The following is a 23,090-nucleotide window of genomic DNA, read 5'->3' as shown; positions in this document are numbered from 1 at the left end:
TGCACATAAAATGAAATGTTTTCACTAATTTTTGTCAGATTGACGTAATTACAGTTGAAAGTTGTAGACAATAAAAATTATATATTTACTTTCTGCTACTTTGTCTTAATTCACTCCAAATATTGTTATATGTCTACGTAATATATATTTAGGTTAAGCTAATTACTATAAACTATAGAAGTACTTTTAGGGGTTGTTTCGTAATCCACCCCTCATTATCAATGAAGGAAAGACTTGTTAAATGTTGCAACTCTTGTTGGCTCAATTTGGCTTCCCACTGCACTCTTTTTGAAGTGCGTGATCCCGTTCCTTTGCAACTTTCCTCAGCAAATGTTAATTGTTTCCTATGTCATAAACAAAAAAAGAGCATATTTAAAATCAACACGAAAGAACTCGATGAATAAGAAAATAAGAAAATTATTGGCCACATAGTATTCTAGCCATAGTTTTTTCCTAAAACAACCTCTAAGGTAAGGCATGCGTACAATAAATACTTGTGATTCGATCTTTTCCCGAACCCTGCATATAACGGGAGCTTAGTGCATCAGACTGCTCTTTTTTATGCCTTTGGTGAGTTTTATTGGAATAGTAGTTAGTATTAAGCTGGGTTCAATGGTGAAGGTTCTATAGTTGTACCATCAAGAGTTGTGGTGGAGCGGTAACTACTCCTTCATCCTTAATTAAAGGTCTCAAGTTAGAGCCCTGACTAGGTATGGAGTCGCCTTTGTCAGGGAGCGCTTTACCGCCCACTGTGGGAGTTCTCTGATCTAGCTTAGTCCCAATATAGATACCGAATATCGGATGGAAAACCAAAAAAAAAAAAAAAGTTCTATAGTTGTAAATCACATTATTATATTTTATATTCAAATAAATGAGTATATGTTTTACAAATAACCCAAATCTCGCTAGAGGATATGGTGAGATGATTGAGATTCTTCTATCATTAACACCAGAAGCCTCGAATTCGTATTTTTGGGAATGGAGAATTTTTCGATAAGGAGCGTGTTAGCGTGAATCTAGATTAGTCTTACCATTAAGTTCCAATAAATCCGGAGGGTTAAAAGTAAAAAAGAAAAAAAAGAACTAAATAACCTAAGTTGTGATAAAGAGAAGCCCTTTAGTGCAAATTAGAAAGATAGGAACTTACTCTTTGCCAACAAAAACTCCAGCAGTCCAACCCTCAGGAGTGATGACATTTGACATATTGCAATCATAGAATATAACTCTTGCATATTCTCTCCATGGCCTGCCCAAGAATGTTTGTCCACTTCCTATAACATTACAGTTTTTGAACACAAAACCACTTCCATCTTTAGGGTTTGATCTTCCTTGTGCTGTTATAAACCCTGCCAATCCATCTAGTGCTCCTGCATTTACTGATATAGTACAACTCTGCACATAAAAATATTAAAGTATATATGCTATAGTTCCATTATAAGAAAGTATATACTAGATAAAAAGTATAAAACAATGCATATATACAACTTTTAAAACTGATATGTTGGATTTTATTTTCTAATTGTATCATCTAAAAGATTGAAGAGATCATGGTATTGGTTAAAGTTTTGACTTGGCCACTTGGGCTTGAAAGTCGATGTATGACGGTCTTTAGTGTTTATAACAACAATAACATATCCAGTATGATCATACAAGTGGGATTTGATGAAGATAGTCATGTGTACGCTGACCTTACCCCTACTTTGTTGTGAAAATAGAGAGGTTGTTTCTGATAGACCCTCGATTATATCTTTAGTGTTTACCAGAAGTAGCTTTTAGAAGTCATTTCTCTATCTCAAGCCTATAACAATCAAATCCAATGGTTAACACAAGACAAAAGTGGTTTAATTATTATTCTTATGACGGTGGTGTATTCTAATCAGTTTATAGTAATTCCACCGGCATATATACCTAGTAATTCTGCAAAAGTGGATTAATTATTATCATGTGTTGAATAATTTTGAATAATTCATTCCATTTATATAATTAAAAAAATGTTTAGGGCTCGAGACAGCCATGCTAAGATCTCTAGGCCATTGCATATGCACCTTTCTTTGTATTCTTTTTATTTTATTAAAATGCACCGTTTTTTAGGTAACTTTTTTCTAATTCCATGAAATAATTACAATTAATAACATGAAATAAAATCTCTTAATTAACAAGTCAAAATTAGAAAAAAATATATAAGAAAATGGTAAGTAATTTTCACCTCATAAAGTGATTGACCATTACCAAAGATGAAATCAACAGCTCCTTCAATGGTGCAAAGCTTGAAATAATGTCTTCCTTGAACATCCCATAATGTGTCTTGTAATCCAAGAAATTCACACCTATAAAACACCGACTTGTCGCCGGAAATCATCGCCGCCACCGCCACCACCCTCGGATTATTGTTGCTTTTCGGAGGATAATTGTAAGAATTCTGATTAAAGTCACATAATTTTGTTAAAAAAATATAAGACCTTATGTTAAACTCAACCATAACTTTGGTTAGAAATTTTAAGAAATTCGAGTGTGATTATTATATGTGAGAAGTCATTTTCCGAAGAATAATTTTTCAAAAATTATTTAGTTTTTGGAAAAAATATCTAGGCTGATTGTAATATTAGTGAACCGAATAGTATTATTATAAACTATTTAAGTATTAAAGAATATTGATAATAAACTTCTGAGTATTGGTTAAAGAAATTGTATGAAATTAAGAGTTGGAGATAATTGTGACTTCCATTAATCCAATGGCAAAGTCACGAATTTCACTAATGATGTTCAAGATTTAATATACATATATAAAAAGTAATTTTTTATTTATGTATGCAGTATAATTTTTCTATAAAGGGTGGTCAATTGACCACCCTTTATTGTATGTTGCTACGCTACTGCACTAATCCATTGAGAATATTTTGTGGAACCCAAATACTAGAAAATGAGTTATTTTTTAGAAAATATTTTCCAAAAACTGTTTTTCTGACATACCAAACACTCCCTAAATTTACTCTTGTGAAAATTCTTTCTGTCTTTTTTTTTACTTACTATAAAGGTTATGCTATCCACAATTGTATTATCAGCTTCTGAAGTGAAAGTAGCATCTGTAGCAATTGAGTCATGAGCATCCCAAGTCACACTTGTTTTTCCTTGATCCCCTCCTTTAAGATAAATATATGGCTTTTCTCTAGGGATTTTCACTTGTTCCCTGCATGCAATATCACAATATCATACTAAAATAGTACATCCAATTTCATTAAAAATGATAAGTTTAAGTTCTATGAACTGATAGTATATATATGAATTTTTTACGCTACCATATACAATTTATCTACAATAACAAGTAAGCATTCATGCATAACAAGCTTTATATGGTAACCTAAACTATAGACCGATAGTGTAAAGATTCTATATATATGCATCGGAGCAACGCTAAAATTGTATCCGTGTGACCTACAGGTTAATCGAGCAATCGAAGCAATCACTAATATTTGCATTAGGGTAGGCTGTTTACAACTTTACATCACACCTCTTGGGGTGCGGTCATTCCCTGAATCCTGCGAGAATGCAGGATGCTTTGTTTGCCTTAATGCAAAGATTCTATATATTGTAAGTGCATGTAACTTAAATCGAAAAAAGAGTAGTACATAAATCAAGACAGTAAAGAGATACCTATATTGTCCAGCTTTGATGTTAATACAAATCCAATTCTGGTTATTTTGAGGGACAGAATCAATGGCTGATTGGATAGTTTTGAACTGGCCATGTCCAGATGGATCCACATACACTGTTTTGTAGTTCATCTTCTGCTGTTTCCGCTGAAAACCAGTAACATATCTTGCATTTCCCAGTTCAACAAACCCCAAGAAGAAAAAAACAAGAGTATTACAGAAAAAAGAAGCCATATTTTCAAGAAAATATCAGTGGAAGGGAAAGGAAATTAGATACTATTAAAAAACTTGAAGCTGAATAACAAGTTTAAAACAAGTTAAAATCACCCCTTAAATACAACTCTCTATATATGGAGTAATATTTCTTTTTTTTGGAGACTCAGAAGGTAAAAATATAAAAAGCGACCAAGTAAAGAATATTTGTCACAGAAAATAATTATAATGATTTGCAGAATCTGTTACCTTACATTTTTATTTCATTTTCTCATTTTTTGAAGAATCAATGTTTATTTCTCAAGTACTTTAATTACTAGAAACATTTATAGAACATATGATTGACAATTTAGATTTGACTTTAGAGTCTAACAATGGAAACTTATAAGGAAAAAGTGAAACGTGGAGAAACAATAGTGTTAGAAACTAAAAAAGAATTGCTTTAAAAATGTAAAAAAAAGTAATGTATGGGCGTTATAAATGGGTTGTGTGGTATGGCTATTAACGTGAAAGAAGGTTCTCATTCACTGTAAGTGGCTTTGATCTGAGCTTGAGCACAAGATTATACTTGAATGAACTTTTCTCTAATTCCTTTTAGTTGAATTACATTCAACAATCTAAATTAATATAAATTGATAGCATTTGTTGTAAAAAGATAATCTCCTTCCATCCACCGGACCACAAAGGATCTATTGTACACAACCTTACCCTGCATTTCTGCAAGAGACTATTTCCACGGCTCGAATCCTTGACTTCATGATCACATGGCAGCAACTTTACCAATTACGCTAATGCTCCCCTTCTCCTGGTCACATGGCAGCAACTTTACCAGTTACCATATATTTTACATTAATATTTGAGAAGTCAGCACTTGCTTTACTGAGTATGATTTATTCAAATAATTCTTAAACATAAAAGTTTTGACTCTTAGTAATGCAGTTCTTACTAAAAGCATGAAATTTGAGGAGATAACATCTGTATCACTAAAAGCATGAAATTTGATTCCATCACCAAATACAATGAAAGAGGGTCTACTGCTAAACTGAAAATAAACCACTCAGGAGCACAATGTAACGAAAAAAGAGAGGTAAGATTAAGGTAAATTATCAATCTTCAACAAAATTGGTACTTCAAATGACTATGTCCCACTTCAATACTTGATAGGAGCAATAACAGCAAGTTGAGGTCCAAGCTTCTCCTCAGCAGCTTTCTCAGCCTTAACTCTAAGTTTTGCCAACTGCTTTCTCCTCTCATATGTTGCCTGAGCTCTCTCCTTTCTCTTGTTCTCAAGATCCTGTTGTAATCATAATTTCAAGGGAGAAGAAGTTGTGTGAAGATCATGGTAATCGCCAGAAAAGAAAAATTGATAACGAAACAGAAAACTAAGACTCTTATTAATAAACGGAATACTACCAGCATGTAAGCTTGACATACACGAATTGTAGAAACAGTAGCCCGGCTGTTAAAGCTAATGCACTCATAATTACAAGAATAAGGGCTACGCAGAAAAGCAGGGAACATAGAAAAACTTCTTACTGACTGAAAACATTAAGATGATGTTGATATAAGATTCTTATACGAAATAGCCAACGATTACCACATCTTGCTCCTTTATATGCAAGTAAAAGATATCCAAATAGCAAGAGAAGACAGGAGGAGGGGGATATGAAAAGGGCTAAGAACAAGAAACTTACCCTGATAGTATCATAATGGTTCCATCCAACCTCTGATGAAAGCTTGCCCAAAAGACAGTACTTATGTCCAGCTTGGAGCCTCAATACCCTAGTAACAAAGAGCGCAAAATTTTCAGTGTCACAAGAATGAAGATACAAGAATATATAAATTATATCTGCAGCTAACAACTCACTTGAGAGCATCAGGAATGACCATCCTCTTAATCTTGTCATATGGGGGTGGGACACCCTCATAAACCTTCAAGCGGGCAAGTGCAGCTGCCCCGCGCTTGGTCTTGTGGGGAATCATCCTAAGGTAAAATAAACAGACATAATCAGGCAAAACGAGATACACGGCAAGGGCTTGAAATATGTACCACAACCATTGAGTACATTTGAATGCAGAAACAATTCGTAGTAGTTCTAAAGGGACTAATAAACTATAATACTCATCAATCAATCATGAAAACAGAAAATAACATATCAGAGTGAGCAAGTGACTCATGTCAATAAAAAATGATATGAAATAAAAATTACACCGCTTAGACAGACATGCAGATTTAATGCTTAACACACCTTCAGTAAATGCTCATCCAAGTTAATACTACTACATTGTTTTTTTTGGAGGGGCTTCGAAAATCAGGGATAATGGGTCCGTCCCTCAAGCCTTCTCCACATTAATACCGGGCTTAGTTCGGATGGCGCAGGGCTTGAGCTATGTCACATGTCCCTCAACCTTTGCCACTTGAACTAATAGGCAGGTATTTAGTAAATACAGTTGTGATGAAGTCATCCGCTCAATAACAACAGGAACACCAACTTCATTGTTATACATACACCAGCTAAGCTGTTACTACCATGAAATTGACAGGGCCTAGCTCTGTCATGGCAGTATCTAACATAAGCATAGTTCATACTTGCTTAACTTAGCGCTTTAGATTATTCAAATATTATGCCCTACATTGCACAAAAAGTGATATTCTAGCCTTTCAAATTTGATCCAAGATAAGTGAATTTTTTGAAACCCAAGAGGGCATTAGCTTTTTTTTTCCTCTAAATTTATAGCCTTGTCTAGTAAATGATTTGAACAAATTTCAAAAAATTCTTTCAATACTTCTTTACCTTTCCTATGAGTAGAATGGCGTAAATTGATCAATAACCCTCATAATTAATGTTTAAAATCATTCTCCGGGTCCTATATAAGTGATTGTTAAGGGTTTGACACACTCATTAAGAAATCACTTGTATTTCTTAATGGGTGTGTCAAACCCTTAAAAATCACTTATATAGGACCGGAGAGAGTAATTAATAACATTAATTTCGGTAAAGAGAGTGTTGAAAGATTTCTTAGAAATTTGTTCAATCATTAGCTAATTTTGGGGAAAAAATTAATACCTTCCTAATTTTTAAAAAAAATCATATATTTTGGACAAAATTAGGAAGGGCTATAATATCATTTTGTGCAGGACCGGAGGGAGTAGTTCTCTTAATGAGTTATGAATGTGCTAAAACCTTAAAAATCACTTATTGTGGACCGCAGGGAGTGCTACGTTGATAATATAAAAAGGTATATCTACCACTGCAACAAGTATGCCTTAATCCCAAACGAATTGGGGTTAGCTTCTTCTGGCACCTGCATTATTCCAACACTCAATAGTCAGCCTTTTAGTATACATTCAAGATTCTCTAACATGACATAATACTTCAATATTGCCCTGAAACGAATCTTGTGCCACAACTGGTAGCATAAACATCACAAAAAGAAGAAATATCACGTACTTCATCTAAAATAAGGATTTAAGTTATATATACTGAGTGTAAAGATTTTTTTACAATGTTAGTGAAATTTAATCTATGATAGAAAATTTAGTTACAATTTTTACCATATTATGAATTAATGTTCATCCAGAGATTTACTTGTAATTACCTAATAATTAACCTAATTGCTTAAATATTAGTACTAAAAATATCAGTACATAGAGCTAATATTCCTAAAATAAAACCATAATAAACGCTATCAGCAAAGAATTTAAGTTATATACCCTAATGGTGCAATGATTGACTTCTAATCTTTGATACACTTTTATCGAATTATCACTTAATGTTTATCAAGGATTTACAGTAATTAACTATGGTGTAAATATTTTTAAATCGTCAATGCAAAAGCTTAAAATGGGTACTTCCTAAACAATGCAGATTGTAGCAACACAATAGTTTTTAAAAAAAGGTACATCAAGAATGAAATAAAAGCATATCACAGATGGAACGCCAAAGGATTTTAGAAGGAGCACGAAAATGGATGGGACCATGAGAGGGTTTAGTGTTCATTCTTTTACGAAGGAGCCTAAGGTACATCATTTTCAGTCATACAAGTCCACCGGAGAGACATATCTCTTCGAACCTAACAACCACGACTCGCTGTGCATTCAACATTTCTTGGCCAATATTGAGGGCAGCCTTCCCAGCATGTGGTGCCGTGCATCAACTATTAGGGAGTTATTTGACTAAATTAACTTAATATACTCATAAGAAAATGTGAAGATATATCAAAAAACTTCTTAGAAATTTGTTCAAAACATTTACTAGACAAGGGTAAATTTGGAGAATTAACTTTTTCCCTAAATTTACCCTTGTCTCTAACAATGAATTGAGCAAATTTCTAAAAAGTCTTTCAATACTTCTTTATATTTTCCAATGAGTAAATTAGGATAATTTAGTCAAATAACCTTCTTAACTAATATTATTGCAATAATAACAACCACTAATACGCCTCAGTCCCAAACAAGTTGGAGTTAGCCATATGAATCCTCGCTTCTTTCATTAACTAAAGCTATTAACTGATTTTATTGAATGGAAGCATTAATGTAACTGGTAAAGTTGTTGCCATGTGACCAGGAGGTCACAGGTTTGAGCCGTGGAAACAGCCTCTTGCAGAAATACAGGGTAAGACTACGTACAATAGACCCTTATGGTCCAGGCCTTCCCCGGACCCTGCATATAGCAGGAGCTTAGTGTACCGGGCTGCCTTGATTTTATTAATGGGTGCGCCAAATATTACAGTCCGGAAAGAGTACTACATTGTTCATATAAAAAAGTATATCACAACTGTAACAGATATGCCTTATATACTAGCTAGTTGGACCAACTGCAACAGCTTTGCCTTAAATCCATGCTGCCTGGATTCAGTGACATTATGCCAATTAAGCTTCTTTTGGCACTTGCTTCATTCCAATACTCAAATATTTGGCCTTTTTAGTATAAACTCAAGGTTCTCTAACACGAGATAATACTACATAATTCCCTTTCAAAATATCTCTTCTTACAACCAGTAGCATAGACATACTTCATCTAAAATAAGGATTTAAGTTATAAACACCGACAATGTAAAGGTACTATTAGTGAATTTTAATCAACTTATAGCAAGTTAGCTACCATTTTTACCAAATTACATCACACCCCTCGGGGTGCAGCGCTTCCCATTGCAGGATGCTTTAAGCATCGGGCTGTCCTTTTACCAATTAATGCTCATCAAGAGATTTATATTTTACACCATCAGCCCATAGAACTTAAAATGGGTACTCTCTAAACGATGTATCAACACAATAGCTATCGAAAACCAAAAGGTACGAAAAGAATGAGATTTAAAGCATACCCACGAATGGTACGCCAAAGGATTTTAGAAGGAGCACGAAAATGGATGGGACCATGAGAGGGTTTAGTGTTCATTCTTTTACGAAGGAATCTAAGGTACTTCATTTTCTGTCTTACAAGTCCACCGGAGAGACATATCTCTTCGCACCTAACAACCACAACTCTCTGCCCATTGAGTAGCTCTTTGGCTAAGATTGAGGCCAGCCTTCCCAGCATATGGTGGCGCGCATCCACCACCGTCCTCTTTGCGCAGATTCCTGAACCTGATACCATCTTCTCTCTCACTCACACACGCACACACGCAGAGTCACCTTGTGTCTCTGTGCAAAACCTAGGTGCTGCTGTGAAGAAATGGGGGAAAAGCTAGGCTTTTGATGGGGCGCGGGTTGGGTCTAAATGGGCCGTGAGTCCGTGCTTCGGGTTTTTGTTTTTGGCCCATTAGAATCGGAATTGGATGATCATCAATGGGCTCATAAATTGGGGTAAATTTCACAAATAACCACTTTTCAGAGGGGGAAAAAAATCAGAAATAGTCATATTTACAACTGGCAATTGAAAAATAGCAACAGTTTCAAAAGTAATCGAAATTTAGTCATTTTTTTCATGTACGGATATAATCTGAACAAAAATACCCTTAAAAATACGGAAAAATTCTAGCATAATATGCTGAAGTTTGAATTTTTTACATATGAGATTCTAGTATAATATGCTGGAATTTTATAATGTGATGGAGTTCCAACATAATATGCGGAAAGTTTAAATGGAGGAGCTCCATAATCCAACGTATTCAACATAATATGCTGGAAGTTTATACACAGGAGCACCATAATCCAGTATATTATGCTGAAAGTTTTTGTGTTTCAGCAAAACTGTGACTATTTTTTAATAACTTTACAAACACTAGCTATTTTGCGATTACCGATCCGAAAATTGACTAGGCCGTGCTATTTTCACCTTTTCAGCTTCTGTAAAAATAGGTATTGTTGAATTTGGCCTGTCAAATTTAGAACTCCGTGATAGAGTTAGAGACTATATTTTTAAAAAAAGGACCGAAAAGTGACCAATGGGTGCGATTCCAAACTCCTGTTGATAATTATATGTAGTAAAGATATTTTAGAAATATTATCTTGTCCCTCATTACTTATAATACCACAATTAAGGACAATATAAATATTTTAAAAAGAATCTTAATTGTATAAAACATAGTATTAGTTAGTTATAATATATTTAAAGTGTATACAAATGAAAAGAAGATTGGTGCATTTAACTATTAGTGATCCTTCGGTACGTGCTTCATGTGTATCTCGTGCCAGTTAAACAAAATTCAAATAAGAACATAATATATCGAAAAAACTCATATATGCCTAGTATTTATATCAAATTAATAGATACATAATATGTGTTTCTTAATAGACTTCTCTCCCCTAATCATTGTTAATTAATATATATTGTCACCTTATTATTACCAAACTATGATAAAGTGATATAGTTTAATATGAATATTTTTATCTACTGCAAGCCACGAAACAGCATCTAAGTTTGCAGATAGTCAGATACCCTATTACAAATGTAGCCAAAACAGTGCGATGCTAATTTTAATAGTCAAGACTTTATTATTTCAGCTATTCATTTTGACCCCATTACACATCACCTTTTCTGATCCAGGCAATATGACAAAATAGTAATTATCACTTGAATAGAACATAACATTAAAGTAAATGGACATATCATTTTCCCGGTACAAAAAGAAATAATTATTAAATAGTAGTACTAAATAATACTTGTTTATTTGAATAATTATGCCACAGTTTCAGTTTTCCTTTCTATATAGTAATTGAAGAAATAACATTCGAAACAGAAGAGAAAGGAAAGATTGAAGGGATACGAAGTTATGGGAGCTGATAAGAATGTTTTGAAAACATATGGTGAAGTTTCTTTGCATAATTGTCCAGATGATTGTTGGATAATTATCAATGCTAAGGTAAGTAGAGAACCTTCACTTTTTTACCCTTTCTAATTCCCCCTTGGGTCTAATGAAAATTTTCCATTTTGTAGCCAAAAAAACTAGGTTAAATTATACGTACTCTCTCTATTTCAAGTTATATATTTTATTGGAGCAGCCCGGTGTATACAGTATCTCGTATTTACGTGGGATCTGGGAAAGGGTTGCACTCCAAGAGGGTGTGATGTAGACAGCCTACCCTAATGCAAGTATAAGTGGTTGTTTCCACGACTCGAACCCGTGACCTATAAGTCACATGTAGACAACTTCACCATTGCTCCAAGGCTCCATTGTAGCAAAATTCTGATATGATTACGTTTAGGGGTAGCAAATGGGTGGGTCCGGCTGAATTTGGGCGAACCAAGATGGGTTAGGTCAATAAATGGGTCATTGTCCAACACAACTCAAAGTGTACTTGGGCTAAGATGGGTCGGGTCAAGATGGGCTAAACAATGGGCCATAACCCAACCGCCCAACTTGACCTATATTTTAGAATATACTCATCTTGCATAAACAAAGTCTTTTACCTTTTATACACTATAAAAGATAAATATAAATACTTAGTATTTTTAGAATCAAAATACATTTTTTTAAATAACAAATTAGTATTTAAAATGTGTAAGTTGAAAAATATTTTGCGAGTGTGGTGGGGTGGAGGGGTTGGGGTGCGTGGGTGGTGTAGAAAAACGAAAAACAGAAAAATTAAAATACATAAAAAAAAGTAAAAAAAAATTTGGGTGGCGGTGGAGTGGGTGGTGTAGAAAAACGAAAAAACATAAAATAGAAAATTGTAAATAAAAAAAAAAGTAAAAAAAAATTGTGTGTGGGGGAGGTTGGTGCAGAAAAACGAAAATATTTTCCGTCATACCAAACATACCCTAAAACTTAAATACCTTGATTCTCATTTTTAAACTTAGATACAAAAATTAATGATGGGGCAACTAAGTAAATTTCTAGATAAGTTGGGATCCATTTGTTTTGGGTGAGCTTCATGGATTGTATTTGGGTTACTTCATGGGTCAGAATAGGCTATAAGAAATAATGGGTTAACTTGGGCTCAACCCAAATATACCCATGAGCTAAAATGTTTGTAGCCCAACTCATTAATTTCTGGACGGGTTGGGTAGGTTGGATGAGTTTGGGCTCGAATTGCCACCCTTAATTACGTTTTTTATAATAGATTTGCATATTCAGAAATCACGTAAAAGTGTTATGATATGCAGCTTTACATTTTAAAATGTTTTAGTATGGATAACTAAGTAATTTGATTAGCGGAATAGCAAATTAAATAAGATATCTAGCTTAGAACATAGTGAAATGTATACTTTCATCAATCTTTCTGGGCGAGTTAATTTATCAAGAAGGGGTAGCATGATTTACATAAAGGAGCCAACCAAAACTAATTGTTGCTTAAAAGGCTAGTTGAGAAATTTGATATGTAGAAAAAATTACTCCTAAGTACTATTTTAATATAAATTAAAGACCGGGCATAATAGACTATAAAAAAGTGAAATATATTACAGTGTAATGTAAGTTTAAGAAATTAAGAGGCTGAATTACTTGCGAAAAATTACACTGTATAGCTATTCTAAAAAATTATAGCCAGTATATATATATATAAATTATGTTTGATCAAACGGCGAAATATGTAACTTCCCCTATTACTTACGCAGGCATATAATGTGACGAACTTCCTAAATGATCATCCTGGTGGTGATGAAGTTTTGTTGGCAGCAGCAGGTATAGAAATTGTTGTAAAAAGTATTAGGTGAACCAAAACAAGTCACATAAAAGAGAATCTGATAATAACTCAACTTGTTTATAATTTGCTCAATCATTGAAGTTAAATTTATGTTGCCATATATAATAGGTCATAACTCAACGTGTACAACTTAATATTCCTTTTTAAACAATTATTACTACAAATTGGATTAAAATTACTCTACACATTTATTTCAATCTATATTATTGTAAACTAAAGAAATGAGTATAACTTATTAAGTGCTTTAGTTTAGGACTTCAAATAGTGAGTTGAGATTAACTTGTTTAACTTATTATGGTAATTATGTATTTATATGTTAAATGAGGTGACAATGTGAAATCTTTTGCATTATCCAATAATAACAACAATAAAATACTTAGTGTGATCGCACAAATGGGGTCTATACACAGACTTTATCCCTATCTTATGTAAGATAAAGATGTTGTTTCCGACATACTTTCGGCATGGAAGCTTTTACATTATCCGTGCACAAAAATAAAACTATATTCATATATATACCCTGACAGTCATGTTTCTATATTTTGTGCCAATTTTCATTTTCTAAGTTATAAATTCATTGTAAAAATCTATCTTTTTTCGTTCTCGTCTGGCCATAAAATCTGGGAGCTTTTTTCAAATTTTATTTCAAAAATCTATTTGTTTATAGATTTAAACCCTTTTTGGCAGATTTTGAAAACAAAATCTTCTAATCCCAAAAATAGTTCTAGAGTAGTTTCTAAAGTTTTCTACTGACAAAACTTTAAATTCTTTTCAAGTAAAATATATGTCCAAACACAATTTTAACTTTAAAAAATCATTTTTAATCTCATCTTAATTTTTATTTTTATTTTTTTCAAGTTTCAACTAAATTTATATCCAAACGCTAGCTTCATATTTGTTCTTTTCTATAAAAAATTGATTTTAGGCAAGGATGCAAGTGAAGAGTTTGAAGAAGCAGGACATGGCAGTGCAGCAAGATTAATGTTAGATGAATTCTATGTAGGAGAAATTGATCCTTCTACAAAAACTACTGTTTCTACAACCACAATTTCATCAACATATTTGCTTCCAAAACTACCTAAAATTAATCGGCAAGGCAAGTCATCTAGGCCAAATATTGTAAAGCTTCTTCAGTTTTTGGTGCCCATTGTAATCTTGGGGTTGGGCAGTACTCTACTTAGGTTTTGGTATTGATCAAGAAAGAATGAAACTTAAGTAAATTTGGCTTTTCACTTCAGATTTGTATCATTTCATGTGCAATTACACTCTTGTTCTACATAATTAGAAAGAGGAATTATAATTTATGAAAACTTCTAAGCTGTTTAATATGAGACGGATCTATAAACCTGTTCAATCCAAGATAATATTTTTCTGGTTTCAATTGCTGTTGAGAGAATAACACTCATGTTTAATATATATATATTTGTATAATATATATATATATATATATATGTATGTATGTATGTATATATATATATATATATATATATATATATATATTCGGTTATTTTCTTTTTAGAGCGGCTATATAGTTTCATTTTCCCAAAACAAGGCAGTATTTCAAATTTAAGCTTGTGGCTCTAGACCAAGGTTAATTAATTTCTTCACATAAGGAACAAATAATTAATCACCATATGATCGTATGTGTAGGCCATGGCGGGTGAAGTACACAAATAGCCCTCAAAGTGGATGTTATCTTCATTTGTCACGGGCGGAATTTCAAGTTTAACAAGTCTTGGCTCTCACTTGCCCCATGAGCAACATTTTTAACTTTTGATCTTGAAGTTCTGTTTATAGAATTAGTAAGAGTCAAAAGTTAAAAGTTCCTCCTAAAAAGTATCAATACTTTTGTAATTTTTTGGGCTACGGCAAGTAACGTCCTATGAAGGGGAGTGTTGGGGTAACAATAAAGTTGTTTTCGCGTGATTTATAGGTCACGGGTTCGAGCCGTGAAAGCAACCACTAATACTTGCATTTAGAAAGATTATTTATATCATATCCGTAGGATACGATACTACGATTCCTCTTTAGACCGTGTGTGAACGAGAGATGTTTTGTGCCTCCACTGATAACATTCTATGCAATGGGGTCAAAGGCCATTTCAGGAGCAATAACTTTTGTTTGAAAACAATTGAAAAGGGAAAATTGGAAGGCTGTCATTTCAAATCAGGTAACAAACATTAATTGCTTATGACCATTGCACACACCACAACACAATCCAAACTATATGGCAGCTCTTTGTAAGAGGGCACATGTAATTTGTGCAATATATTGCATGTGTTGCTACAATGACACTAGCAGACTTCAAGAAAGCAACATTGAATTGTATTCTTTAAATAGAATTCACATAATGAAAGAGGTTCATTTGGGAGTTACTTATCCACATTAGGGCACATTCCAGTTCATTAAGTTTTTACTATGCGTGAAATTCGAAAAAAAGTCGGACCACAAGAATCTATTGTATGCAATCTTACATTGCATTTCAGCAAGAGACTTAACTTATCCACATTGAAAATATTAAGAAAATCACATTGTCTTGTGAAATTTAATCAATTTTAAAATATTGTTGACCTTATTTTTCAGATAATTAGTTTCGCTTATTATAGGCGATCGCGCGCATATAGTTATCTTCTTAAGTTAACATAATAATATAAAATTCTTTTATACTATTAGCGCAATTTATTTTATTTTATTTTTTTGCGGTGAAGGAAGACAATATCTGACCTTAGTACTGTTCATGATTACCAGATGAGCACAAATCTCCACATTGTGACTTCATCCCCATACCCTTTTCTACAGTTAGCTTCCAAAACCTATTGCAGAAGTGGGACTATACTTGTCTCACCTTTCCATTGAAACAACCAAAATAGTTCCAAAATGAGATGAATCTTAAAGGGTGAAAACAAATATATCTTATAGAATGAAAAAATTTCACCTAAATTATGTGGGCTCTAGCCTCATATTTAAGTCTAGCTAAGGGTAAAAATAGCACGGGCTAACCAGTTTTCGGATTGGTCATTCAAAAATAGTCAACGTTTGTCAACTCATTGAAAAATAGCCACTATTTTGCTGCAACAAAGACCGATCCAGCATAATATACTAGAGTTCGGTGCACCTGTGTATGAACTTCCAGCATATTATGCTGGACCGATATACTTTGTTGGCTCCAGTATAATATACTGGAATTTTAGTATATTATGCTAGAGTATTTTTCGGATTTTGAACAGTGTTTTCGTTCAGATTTATCTTTACATGAAAAGTGGCTAAATTCCGATGACTTTTGAAACTGTGACTATTTTTGAATGACCACTTATAAATCTGGTTATTTTTGAATTTCTCCCTAGCTAGGGAAATTCAAAAATAGCCAGATTTACAACTGGTCGTTCAAAAATAGCCCAGTTTCAAAAATAATCGAAATTTAGCCACTTTTCATATAAAGATAAATCTGAGCGAAAACACTATTCGAAACCCGAAAAATATGCCAGTATATTATACTGAAGTTCCAGCATAAGTATGCTTGAACTCCAACATATTATACTGGAGTTCCAGGATAAGTATGCTAGAATGGAGTTCCAGCATAATATACTGGAGTTCCAGCAAGTATAATTATCTAGTATAATATACTGGAGTTTGGAGCACCGGTGCTCCAGTCTCCAGTAGATTATACTGGAGTCGGCAAAGTATACCGATCCAGCATAATATGCTGGAGTTCATACACAGGTGCACCGAACTCCAGTATATTATGCTGGACCGATCTCTGTTGCAGCAAAATAGTGGCTACTTTTTATTGACTTCGTAAACGCTGGCTATTTTTGAATGACCAATTCGAAAACTGACTATACCGTGCTATTTTTACGTTTTGAAGATCAAAAAGGCATGAATAAATTAAATAAAAAAAAAACACATCTAACTTTAGGTCACTTTATCCTTGACGTTAACAATTGTCTCGTAATTACTCTTAACCTTAATAGAATTTTACCTGAAATATAATAGAAGATAATGGCAAACCATAATCTAAAGTAGAAAGATAAATTTGGACCGTTTTCTTTGATTTTGACACATAAAATTTTTAATTCACGTTAGAGTTTCATTAAAATTAAAGATAAATACGAGATAATATGCTAACGACAAGAATAATTGACCTAAAATATAATGGAATGGTAAGTGCCAAGCAGTCAAAAGCAAAACTTATTGTGGGAGGCAATATTTTCAAACAAGAAAGAACCATTGGTTAAAAAGCTAATCAATGGCCACTTAAGAATAAAGAGGAAGATTTTTAAGTGATATTCCCATTTTTGTAATCTAGCAAAGAGAGTTATTGGAAATTGAAAATTCCTTAGTTTGACAGAATTGATTATGCTATTAAAGAAATATTTCACATAATTGATGATGCCATTAAAGAAATATTATAACTCCACTATAATCCACCAACTACAAACCTCACTTTTTTCCTCAATACATCATTCAGATGCTTTTTAAAAATTTAATTTACTAAAATATTTTAGACAATTTGTTGTCCAAAGGAATATGCTTTCTCACTCACCTCACTTCTTACTTTTTTAGATTATTTTCAACAATGGTGAAGGGACAAGAAGCTGCCTAACTTTCTAACCTTATTTTCTTGGGATTACTAAAGAAAGCACATTCTGTGTCTTTTGATTACACGGTCAATTGCTTTTAGTCTTGTCAATTCTTTCAGCATAAGTAGTGCATCAAATATTTTTTTAAAAAGAGTCAATAAACTTTATTCTCTATAACAATAAAATCTATTCAATAAGGTGATTTTACTATATAGTAAGTAGAATATAACAATTTTATTATTATTATGAGGAAAACTTATAACTTCACCATTAGGGGTCATATGGTTTGAAAATTAACTATATTGGGATTAGTTATGCTTGGATTAGGTATCTTGATATTATTTCTTATTAACTGTATGGTATGTTGTATTAATTACGGAATTATCAATTTTACTGTTTTATCCTGTCAGGTATAAATTATCCCAATAATTTTTAATCCAGAAATAATTTATTCTAGGATTAGTAACCAAACAAAGAATAAAGGATACTAATATATTATCCCAGAATTATTTTTGTTTATCCATCGTACCAAACGACTACTTATAGTTATTATCAACATTCCATTTCATCAAAATACCCTTCTCTTCTATGTCCTAGACGGTTAGGGGTTAATGTTGAGTCACACTACTTTTTCGTTCCTTTTAGTGCCAGGTTGTATCTACTGATTATTGTTTTGTTGTTCATCTATTTTCTAATTCTGGTGATACTGTTATTTGTTTCATGGTTTCTTTTGAGGATACTAATATATTGCCTCTTTTCGTCTTCTTGAGCCGAGAGTCTCTCGGAAACAGCCTTTCTACCCCCTTGGAGTAGGGGTAAGTTCTGTGTATACACTACCCTCCCCAGACCCCACTAATGAGATTTAACTGGGTCGGCGTCGTTATACCCTTCTCTTCTATGTTAAAGAATTACTGGAATCTTTTCCAAATTTCTCCCTCTTTATGTTCAAGGTTACAACAAAATGACATCCATTGTTAGTCCCTACTTGAGTAATAGGATAGTGGAAAAGGACAAGAATGTGAACATTTTGTTATTTATAGGGAAGAGGGAGGGGGGGGGGGGGGTCTCCACACAACACAATTCAATTCAGTTCATTAGACTGTCATTTCTTTCATTATTTCAAGCCCTGCCCACCACTGCATTAAAATTTCATTAAATTCTTCTAAAGTCTTTCCCTTTTTTGCATTTTTAGTTTGTGAACAAAATTTGAAAATCAATCATATAGAACTGCAGTTTCAGTAATAGAGAAAAAGTTCAACAGACAGATAAAAGGAATCTTCCAACACATGCCAACCAAACAAAGAGAAACCCCACCATTTTCTCACAAGCTGTTGAAAAATGGCAGGTGTCAATTAGCAGCAACATCAAACTTTCATCCTCACAGTGTAGGACAACAGCTAGCTGAGATTATGAAAGATACATTGTCTCATATGTGGAGAAACAAGCCAAAAACCAACCATACATTTTCTCAGAACAAGATAAAGAAAAAGACAGTGATCAAGAAGGTAAACTTTAAAGCTGAATTTATTCATAATATTGACAAGAAAATTTGTTCTTTGTTCTTGGGGGGGGATTACATGATAATAGAAACAAAGATTAGTAGACTTATCTCCTGTACTACTAAGACTAAGTCTAAGTCTAATTAGTACAAGTTACAACACTATGACTACCACAACCCCTTCTCTGTTAGACAAAGGATCTCCTTATGTTTGTTGTGTAAATTCACAAACTTTGTTATGTTACAGGATCATTAGTCTACAGGTTTAGAACATGCTGTCCTAAATTCTTTACAGGGGTGACTGGAACAAAATATCACCATCACCAATTAGGACTAAAAATCCTTGCTCTTTTCCTACACCTTTTACCTAGACCTAAAGATCAAACAAGAAAATGCAGGACAAGCCTTCATGAGATGTCGATACCATAATGTCGATATCTAACGATCTACTTTCTCCCATTCGTAACGTCCAGGGAGTGGCTTGTCGTTCACTGGATCGAAGTTGTACCTGCATACCATTTAAAAACACGGTCAATTTGAAGAAGGGGATGTATATGTCAGTGCAATTGAGAACCAGAACTTAAAATATGCAAATCGTGCAAATTCATACTTCTCAATGAACTGTCTCTGCTGCTGCTCTTCTGGACCACCAAAGAAGTCATTCATTTCACGAGCAGTTGGGATATGTCGACGCGTTGAATTTGGCATTCTGCTGTTATCTTCAGTTGCATTGGTAGGTCTTGTACTGGAACCAGGGGTTTGTATGTTATCCGCGTCCCGGATCAAACTGCAAGGTGTGCTCTCCCTAGTGGTCCTATAAGAGAAAGTGTAAAACCTCTTATTAGTACTAATCATAAATACTAGTTCAAAATTTAAACCTTAACCTCAAAGGTAGCCCTTCTCAAATAAAATAAAGAACACATTACTGATTGCAGACAAAAATAAATATAAAAGAAAGAGATAAAATGAATAAAAGGAATTTAACTAGTGGCTGTCAGAAAGTTCCTCTTTCCTTCACCACCTCCACAAATAAAGAAGAAAAAAGGCTTGCCCTTTTTTCTCCCTCTTATCCATTCAATGCCCCAATCATATAGGGTGCCCTACATTCATTTTCAATGGTAAATGATCCCAACAATGATTGCAACTATTTAAAATTTAAGCAGAAATGGTACCAATATGCATGCACCATGCAGGTACAGACACTAAACTTTTTTCACCATGGAATTTTGAAGGACCATAAGATGTACAATGTTACAGCAAATATGTAGGTAGTAGTGCAGTTATTTGTCATTTTGATAGGTATTTCTCTTTGGTAGGTAGAACAACCAGGAACTGAGTTCATCTATGTACCTTACATCATACTCACTATGTCACATCAAATGCCATTCGTGGTTCGATAATTCAGTCTTACAACAACTACAAACCTAGTGGATTTCCACGAGTGGGGTCTGGAAAGGCTAAGATGTACGCTACCCTCGGAGGGCAGAGAGGCTGTTTCCGATAGACCCTCTGCTAATAATTCAGTCTTACTGCAGAAAAATTCATCAGCACCGTTATGCTATGATCATGAATGGTGCAAAGGAAGATGGTATAATGAGCAATTTATCGAATGTTTGGTAGTTAAAGCAGATTTTGGATGAGAAATAGTAGTAACCAAACCAGGAAAAAAATTTGCAAATCTTGATAAAACCACCAATTCTATTTCTATCATTTCAGGAAATCAGGGAATGGGGTGATTTTACTCCATTTAACACACACACAAAATTTTTAAGATAGGATTAATACATATATATATATATATATATATATGAAGTTTGTTTCAACATTTTGTGATGTTGAACATAAGGTAGTCCTTCACAGCATTAAGCAAGTCAGACTCTCAATAACCAAAAAGGAAAATGAAAGGAAGAAAGCTGTGGAAAGTGACTTCACTTCTAAAAATTCCCTGTGAACCAATACGGCTAGAAGACAATTTTCATCTTGTGCATTTTCCACTTTTTACCGGTAAGCATTCATTACCAAAAAAAAGGATAAAAAAGAAATTAGTTTTGATTAAAAATTAAAAAATGCAAAGGATAAACAGGGGAAAAAGAAGAAGCAAAAACCAACACTCTATTAATACTAAAGCACAAGAGAAAGAACCAAAAACAGGCAGTAATAAGGGGAAAACAAAAATCAAGAAGGAAAATACCCTTCTATTGAAACTCAATTAAGAAAAATCGAGACTAAAAAATTAACTAAAAGCTTTCAATTCTTAAAAAATTGAATTCTCTAATTAACCTCTGAACAGAGTATAAACAGGATACACAGCTAATACTAAAAACTGAGACCAAAAAAGAAAAAAGAAGAAGGATTCAGCTAATTTCTTTCGTAATTAAGAAAAAGAACTAAAAAGCAAAAAATAAACCTCCAAAAAAAAAAACATAAGGGGGTCAATTTTAACAAATAAGTAAAGATTTTTGGTACTCAGCTATGAACAGAGGATAAACATGACACTCAGCTAATGTAAAAACTGAGACAAACAAAAATAGATTCTTTTCTTAAACCAAAAATATGTCGAGGACGGGAATTTTCAAAAAAAGGAAAGATTTTTGGTAGAAATTTAGAACCCTCTAATCATTTCACAAAAAAGAGAAAAATAGTGACATGCAAACTGGTTAAATTTGAGCAAATGAAGAAAATTTAAAAAAAAATCAGGAAAGCTCACCTCTCTCTACCTTCAAATTCCAACAAATTCTCTCCAAATGAAGCTTCAACTCCCCCTTCACCGCAACTATTATCCTTAATTTCATTCTGGATTTCCTGCAAATTAATTTCTTCCTTTTTCTGTTCACCCAAACGGTCCTCTACAGACACAGAATTCCAAGAATGCCCTTGCCTCAGCCTAGTCGAACTCGTCCTCGAACTCTGATTATTCTTTATAGGGTTTGGTAAATTAGGATCTTTCAAAGGGTATTTCTGTCTTTTCCTTTCCTGGTTTGGTTTCTCTAACCTTCGACTCCGCAGCTGAAGGTAGGACCCACCACCACCACCACCCTCACCGCTTCCGTTTCCGGTTGAGTTCGATTTCTGCAAGCGTTGAAGAGCTAGGGTTTTAGCTCTTGTACGGACACCAAGAGGTGATGACTGTGTGTGACTCACCTCTAAAAGAGCAACTTCGCCTGTAGTTTTTGACTTCCTCATGTACTTTCCCATTTCTCTTTCTGGTCCCCCTTTCTTTTTTCCGTATGAAGATTTTCTTCTTTTTTTCCCCCTAACTCTGCTAAGCTCTTCTCATGGAGCTACTAGCTTCAGAGAAAGAGAGAGAAGATAGGTGTGAATGGGAAGAGAGAGAAAGTAGAAAGATTTCTTTTTCAGTTGTTGGTTAGAGAAAGAAGGGGGTTTTGCAGTTGTTGGTTAGAGAGAGAGGAGTGGGGGGGGGGGGTTTATATATATAGGAATACCCTTATTGGAGTAAGGAAAGGGAAAGGAGAAGAAGAAAAAGGACAGTGAGAGAGGGTGGGGACTTTGGCTATGTACTTTTGATTATCTCATGATATGTTTCTTTCTTTTTAGCTTATCACCTCTCTTTTTTTCTTCTTAATTTATACTTCCTTTTATTTGATAAGGAATTTATTTGTTCTTAAATTTTTCTTTTATTGATGCATGATAGTATAATCGCTCATTTAATGTAAAATCAAAGCGTAGATTTCAGTTCTAGTGGAGTAACCACCCTTACCTTTGATTTAGCTTAGGTACGACTTTATGTCTATCGATACACAAATTTTAGACTTTTTCATTTAACTACTCAAACTCGTGAAACCTTTAACTAATAAATACATTTTACCCTTGACCCTACGCGCGTGTATTACACATTCGCTAACGTGTCCATCCAGTTAGCAAATGACCAATGAAATTATTACACATCAAGAGCGCGAAAATAAATCCCAACTGATTAGGGTCCCCCCTGTTTTAATCAGTAAACCGACCAAAACACACATTTTTCGTCTCTTTTCCTCTTTCTAACCAACCCCTCCCTCTTAAATCTAGGTTAAGTAATGGCCTAAAAATTAGTCATCCCC

General features: G+C 33.7%; 4 protein-coding genes across 6 annotated transcripts; 1 reads left to right on the top strand and 3 right to left on the bottom strand.

Moving 5' to 3' along the window:
• On the bottom strand, positions 1-4,712 carry LOC107768818 (putative pectinesterase 29). 2 transcript variants are annotated; one of them, XM_016587971.2, is made up of 6 exons: positions 4,572-4,712; positions 3,652-3,797; positions 3,028-3,187; positions 2,207-2,419; positions 1,148-1,392; positions 1-344 (listed from the first exon to the last, which is right to left on the bottom strand). In XM_016587971.2, the coding sequence occupies exons 2-6, from the start codon at positions 3,780-3,782 to the stop codon at positions 173-175; spliced, it is 921 nt and encodes a 306-aa protein (XP_016443457.2). In that variant the 5' UTR covers positions 3,783-3,797; positions 4,572-4,712; the 3' UTR covers positions 1-172. The 2 variants fall into 2 exon arrangements, with proteins under 2 accessions (XP_016443457.2, XP_075096927.1); XM_075240826.1 differs by having other exon boundaries at positions 3,652-4,593.
• Positions 4,713-4,738: 26 nt separating this feature from the next.
• Positions 4,739-9,544, bottom strand: LOC107768819 (large ribosomal subunit protein uL13z). Its single transcript, XM_016587972.2, has 4 exons — positions 9,189-9,544; positions 5,731-5,847; positions 5,558-5,645; positions 4,739-5,157 (listed from the first exon to the last, which is right to left on the bottom strand). Exons 1-4 carry the CDS (start codon positions 9,458-9,460, stop codon positions 5,014-5,016), a joined length of 621 nt encoding a protein of 206 aa, XP_016443458.1. The 5' UTR covers positions 9,461-9,544; the 3' UTR covers positions 4,739-5,013.
• Positions 9,545-10,976: 1,432 nt separating this feature from the next.
• Positions 10,977-14,188, top strand: LOC107768820 (cytochrome b5-like). The gene is made up of 3 exons (XM_016587973.2): positions 10,977-11,168; positions 12,863-12,929; positions 13,877-14,188. The coding sequence occupies exons 1-3, from the start codon at positions 11,079-11,081 to the stop codon at positions 14,143-14,145; spliced, it is 426 nt and encodes a 141-aa protein (XP_016443459.1). The 5' UTR covers positions 10,977-11,078; the 3' UTR covers positions 14,146-14,188.
• A 5,010-nt stretch (positions 14,189-19,198) lies between these two features.
• On the bottom strand, positions 19,199-22,449 carry LOC107823173 (cyclin-dependent kinase inhibitor 4). Of its 2 annotated transcripts, XM_075241153.1 has the most exons (4): positions 21,737-22,449; positions 20,454-20,558; positions 19,640-19,843; positions 19,199-19,537 (listed from the first exon to the last, which is right to left on the bottom strand). In XM_075241153.1, the coding sequence occupies exons 1-4, from the start codon at positions 22,222-22,224 to the stop codon at positions 19,468-19,470; spliced, it is 867 nt and encodes a 288-aa protein (XP_075097254.1). In that variant the 5' UTR covers positions 22,225-22,449; the 3' UTR covers positions 19,199-19,467. The 2 variants fall into 2 exon arrangements, with proteins under 2 accessions (XP_075097254.1, XP_016505257.2); XM_016649771.2 differs by lacking the exon at positions 20,454-20,558 and having other exon boundaries at positions 21,737-22,445.
• Positions 22,450-23,090: the final 641 nt, after the last annotated feature.

Source organism: Nicotiana tabacum, chromosome 20, assembly GCF_000715075.1.
Source record: "Nicotiana tabacum cultivar K326 chromosome 20, ASM71507v2, whole genome shotgun sequence".
NCBI lineage: Eukaryota > Viridiplantae > Streptophyta > Magnoliopsida > Solanales > Solanaceae > Nicotiana > Nicotiana tabacum.
Note: the sequence above shows the minus strand (reverse complement) of the source record. Positions and strands in the feature narration are given on the sequence as shown.

What these genes read in the sequence shown, in the direction of transcription:
- LOC107768818 (XM_075240826.1), bottom strand. Translation starts at nt 3,884, where the DNA reads ATGGCTTCTTTTTTCTGTAATACTCTTGTTTTTTTCTTCTTGGGGTTT. An exon ending in TGGATAGCATAACCTTTATA is followed by an intron (nt 2,420 to 3,027) that starts GTAAGTAAAAAA and finishes GACTTTAATCAG; the next exon opens with AATTCTTACAATTATCCTCC. An exon ending in ATGGTCAATCACTTTATGAG is followed by an intron (nt 1,393 to 2,206) that starts GTGAAAATTACT and finishes TTTTATGTGCAG; the next exon opens with AGTTGTACTATATCAGTAAA.
- LOC107768819 (XM_016587972.2), bottom strand. Translation starts at nt 9,460, where the DNA reads ATGGTATCAGGTTCAGGAATCTGCGCAAAGAGGACGGTGGTGGATGCG. An exon ending in CTTTGGCGTACCATTCGTGG is followed by an intron (nt 5,848 to 9,188) that starts GTATGCTTTAAA and finishes ATTTTACCTTAG; the next exon opens with GATGATTCCCCACAAGACCA. An exon ending in GTCATTCCTGATGCTCTCAA is followed by an intron (nt 5,646 to 5,730) that starts GTGAGTTGTTAG and finishes CTTTGTTACTAG; the next exon opens with GGTATTGAGGCTCCAAGCTG.
- LOC107768820 (XM_016587973.2), top strand. Translation starts at nt 11,079, where the DNA reads ATGGGAGCTGATAAGAATGTTTTGAAAACATATGGTGAAGTTTCTTTG. An exon ending in GGATAATTATCAATGCTAAG is followed by an intron (nt 11,169 to 12,862) that starts GTAAGTAGAGAA and finishes TTACTTACGCAG; the next exon opens with GCATATAATGTGACGAACTT. An exon ending in AGTTTTGTTGGCAGCAGCAG is followed by an intron (nt 12,930 to 13,876) that starts GTATAGAAATTG and finishes AATTGATTTTAG; the next exon opens with GCAAGGATGCAAGTGAAGAG.
- LOC107823173 (XM_075241153.1), bottom strand. Translation starts at nt 22,224, where the DNA reads ATGGGAAAGTACATGAGGAAGTCAAAAACTACAGGCGAAGTTGCTCTT. An exon ending in GAATTTGAAGGTAGAGAGAG is followed by an intron (nt 20,559 to 21,736) that starts GTGAGCTTTCCT and finishes ATTTTTCTGCAG; the next exon opens with TAAGACTGAATTATTAGCAG. An exon ending in CAGAGACAGTTCATTGAGAA is followed by an intron (nt 19,538 to 19,639) that starts GTATGAATTTGC and finishes AATGGTATGCAG; the next exon opens with GTACAACTTCGATCCAGTGA.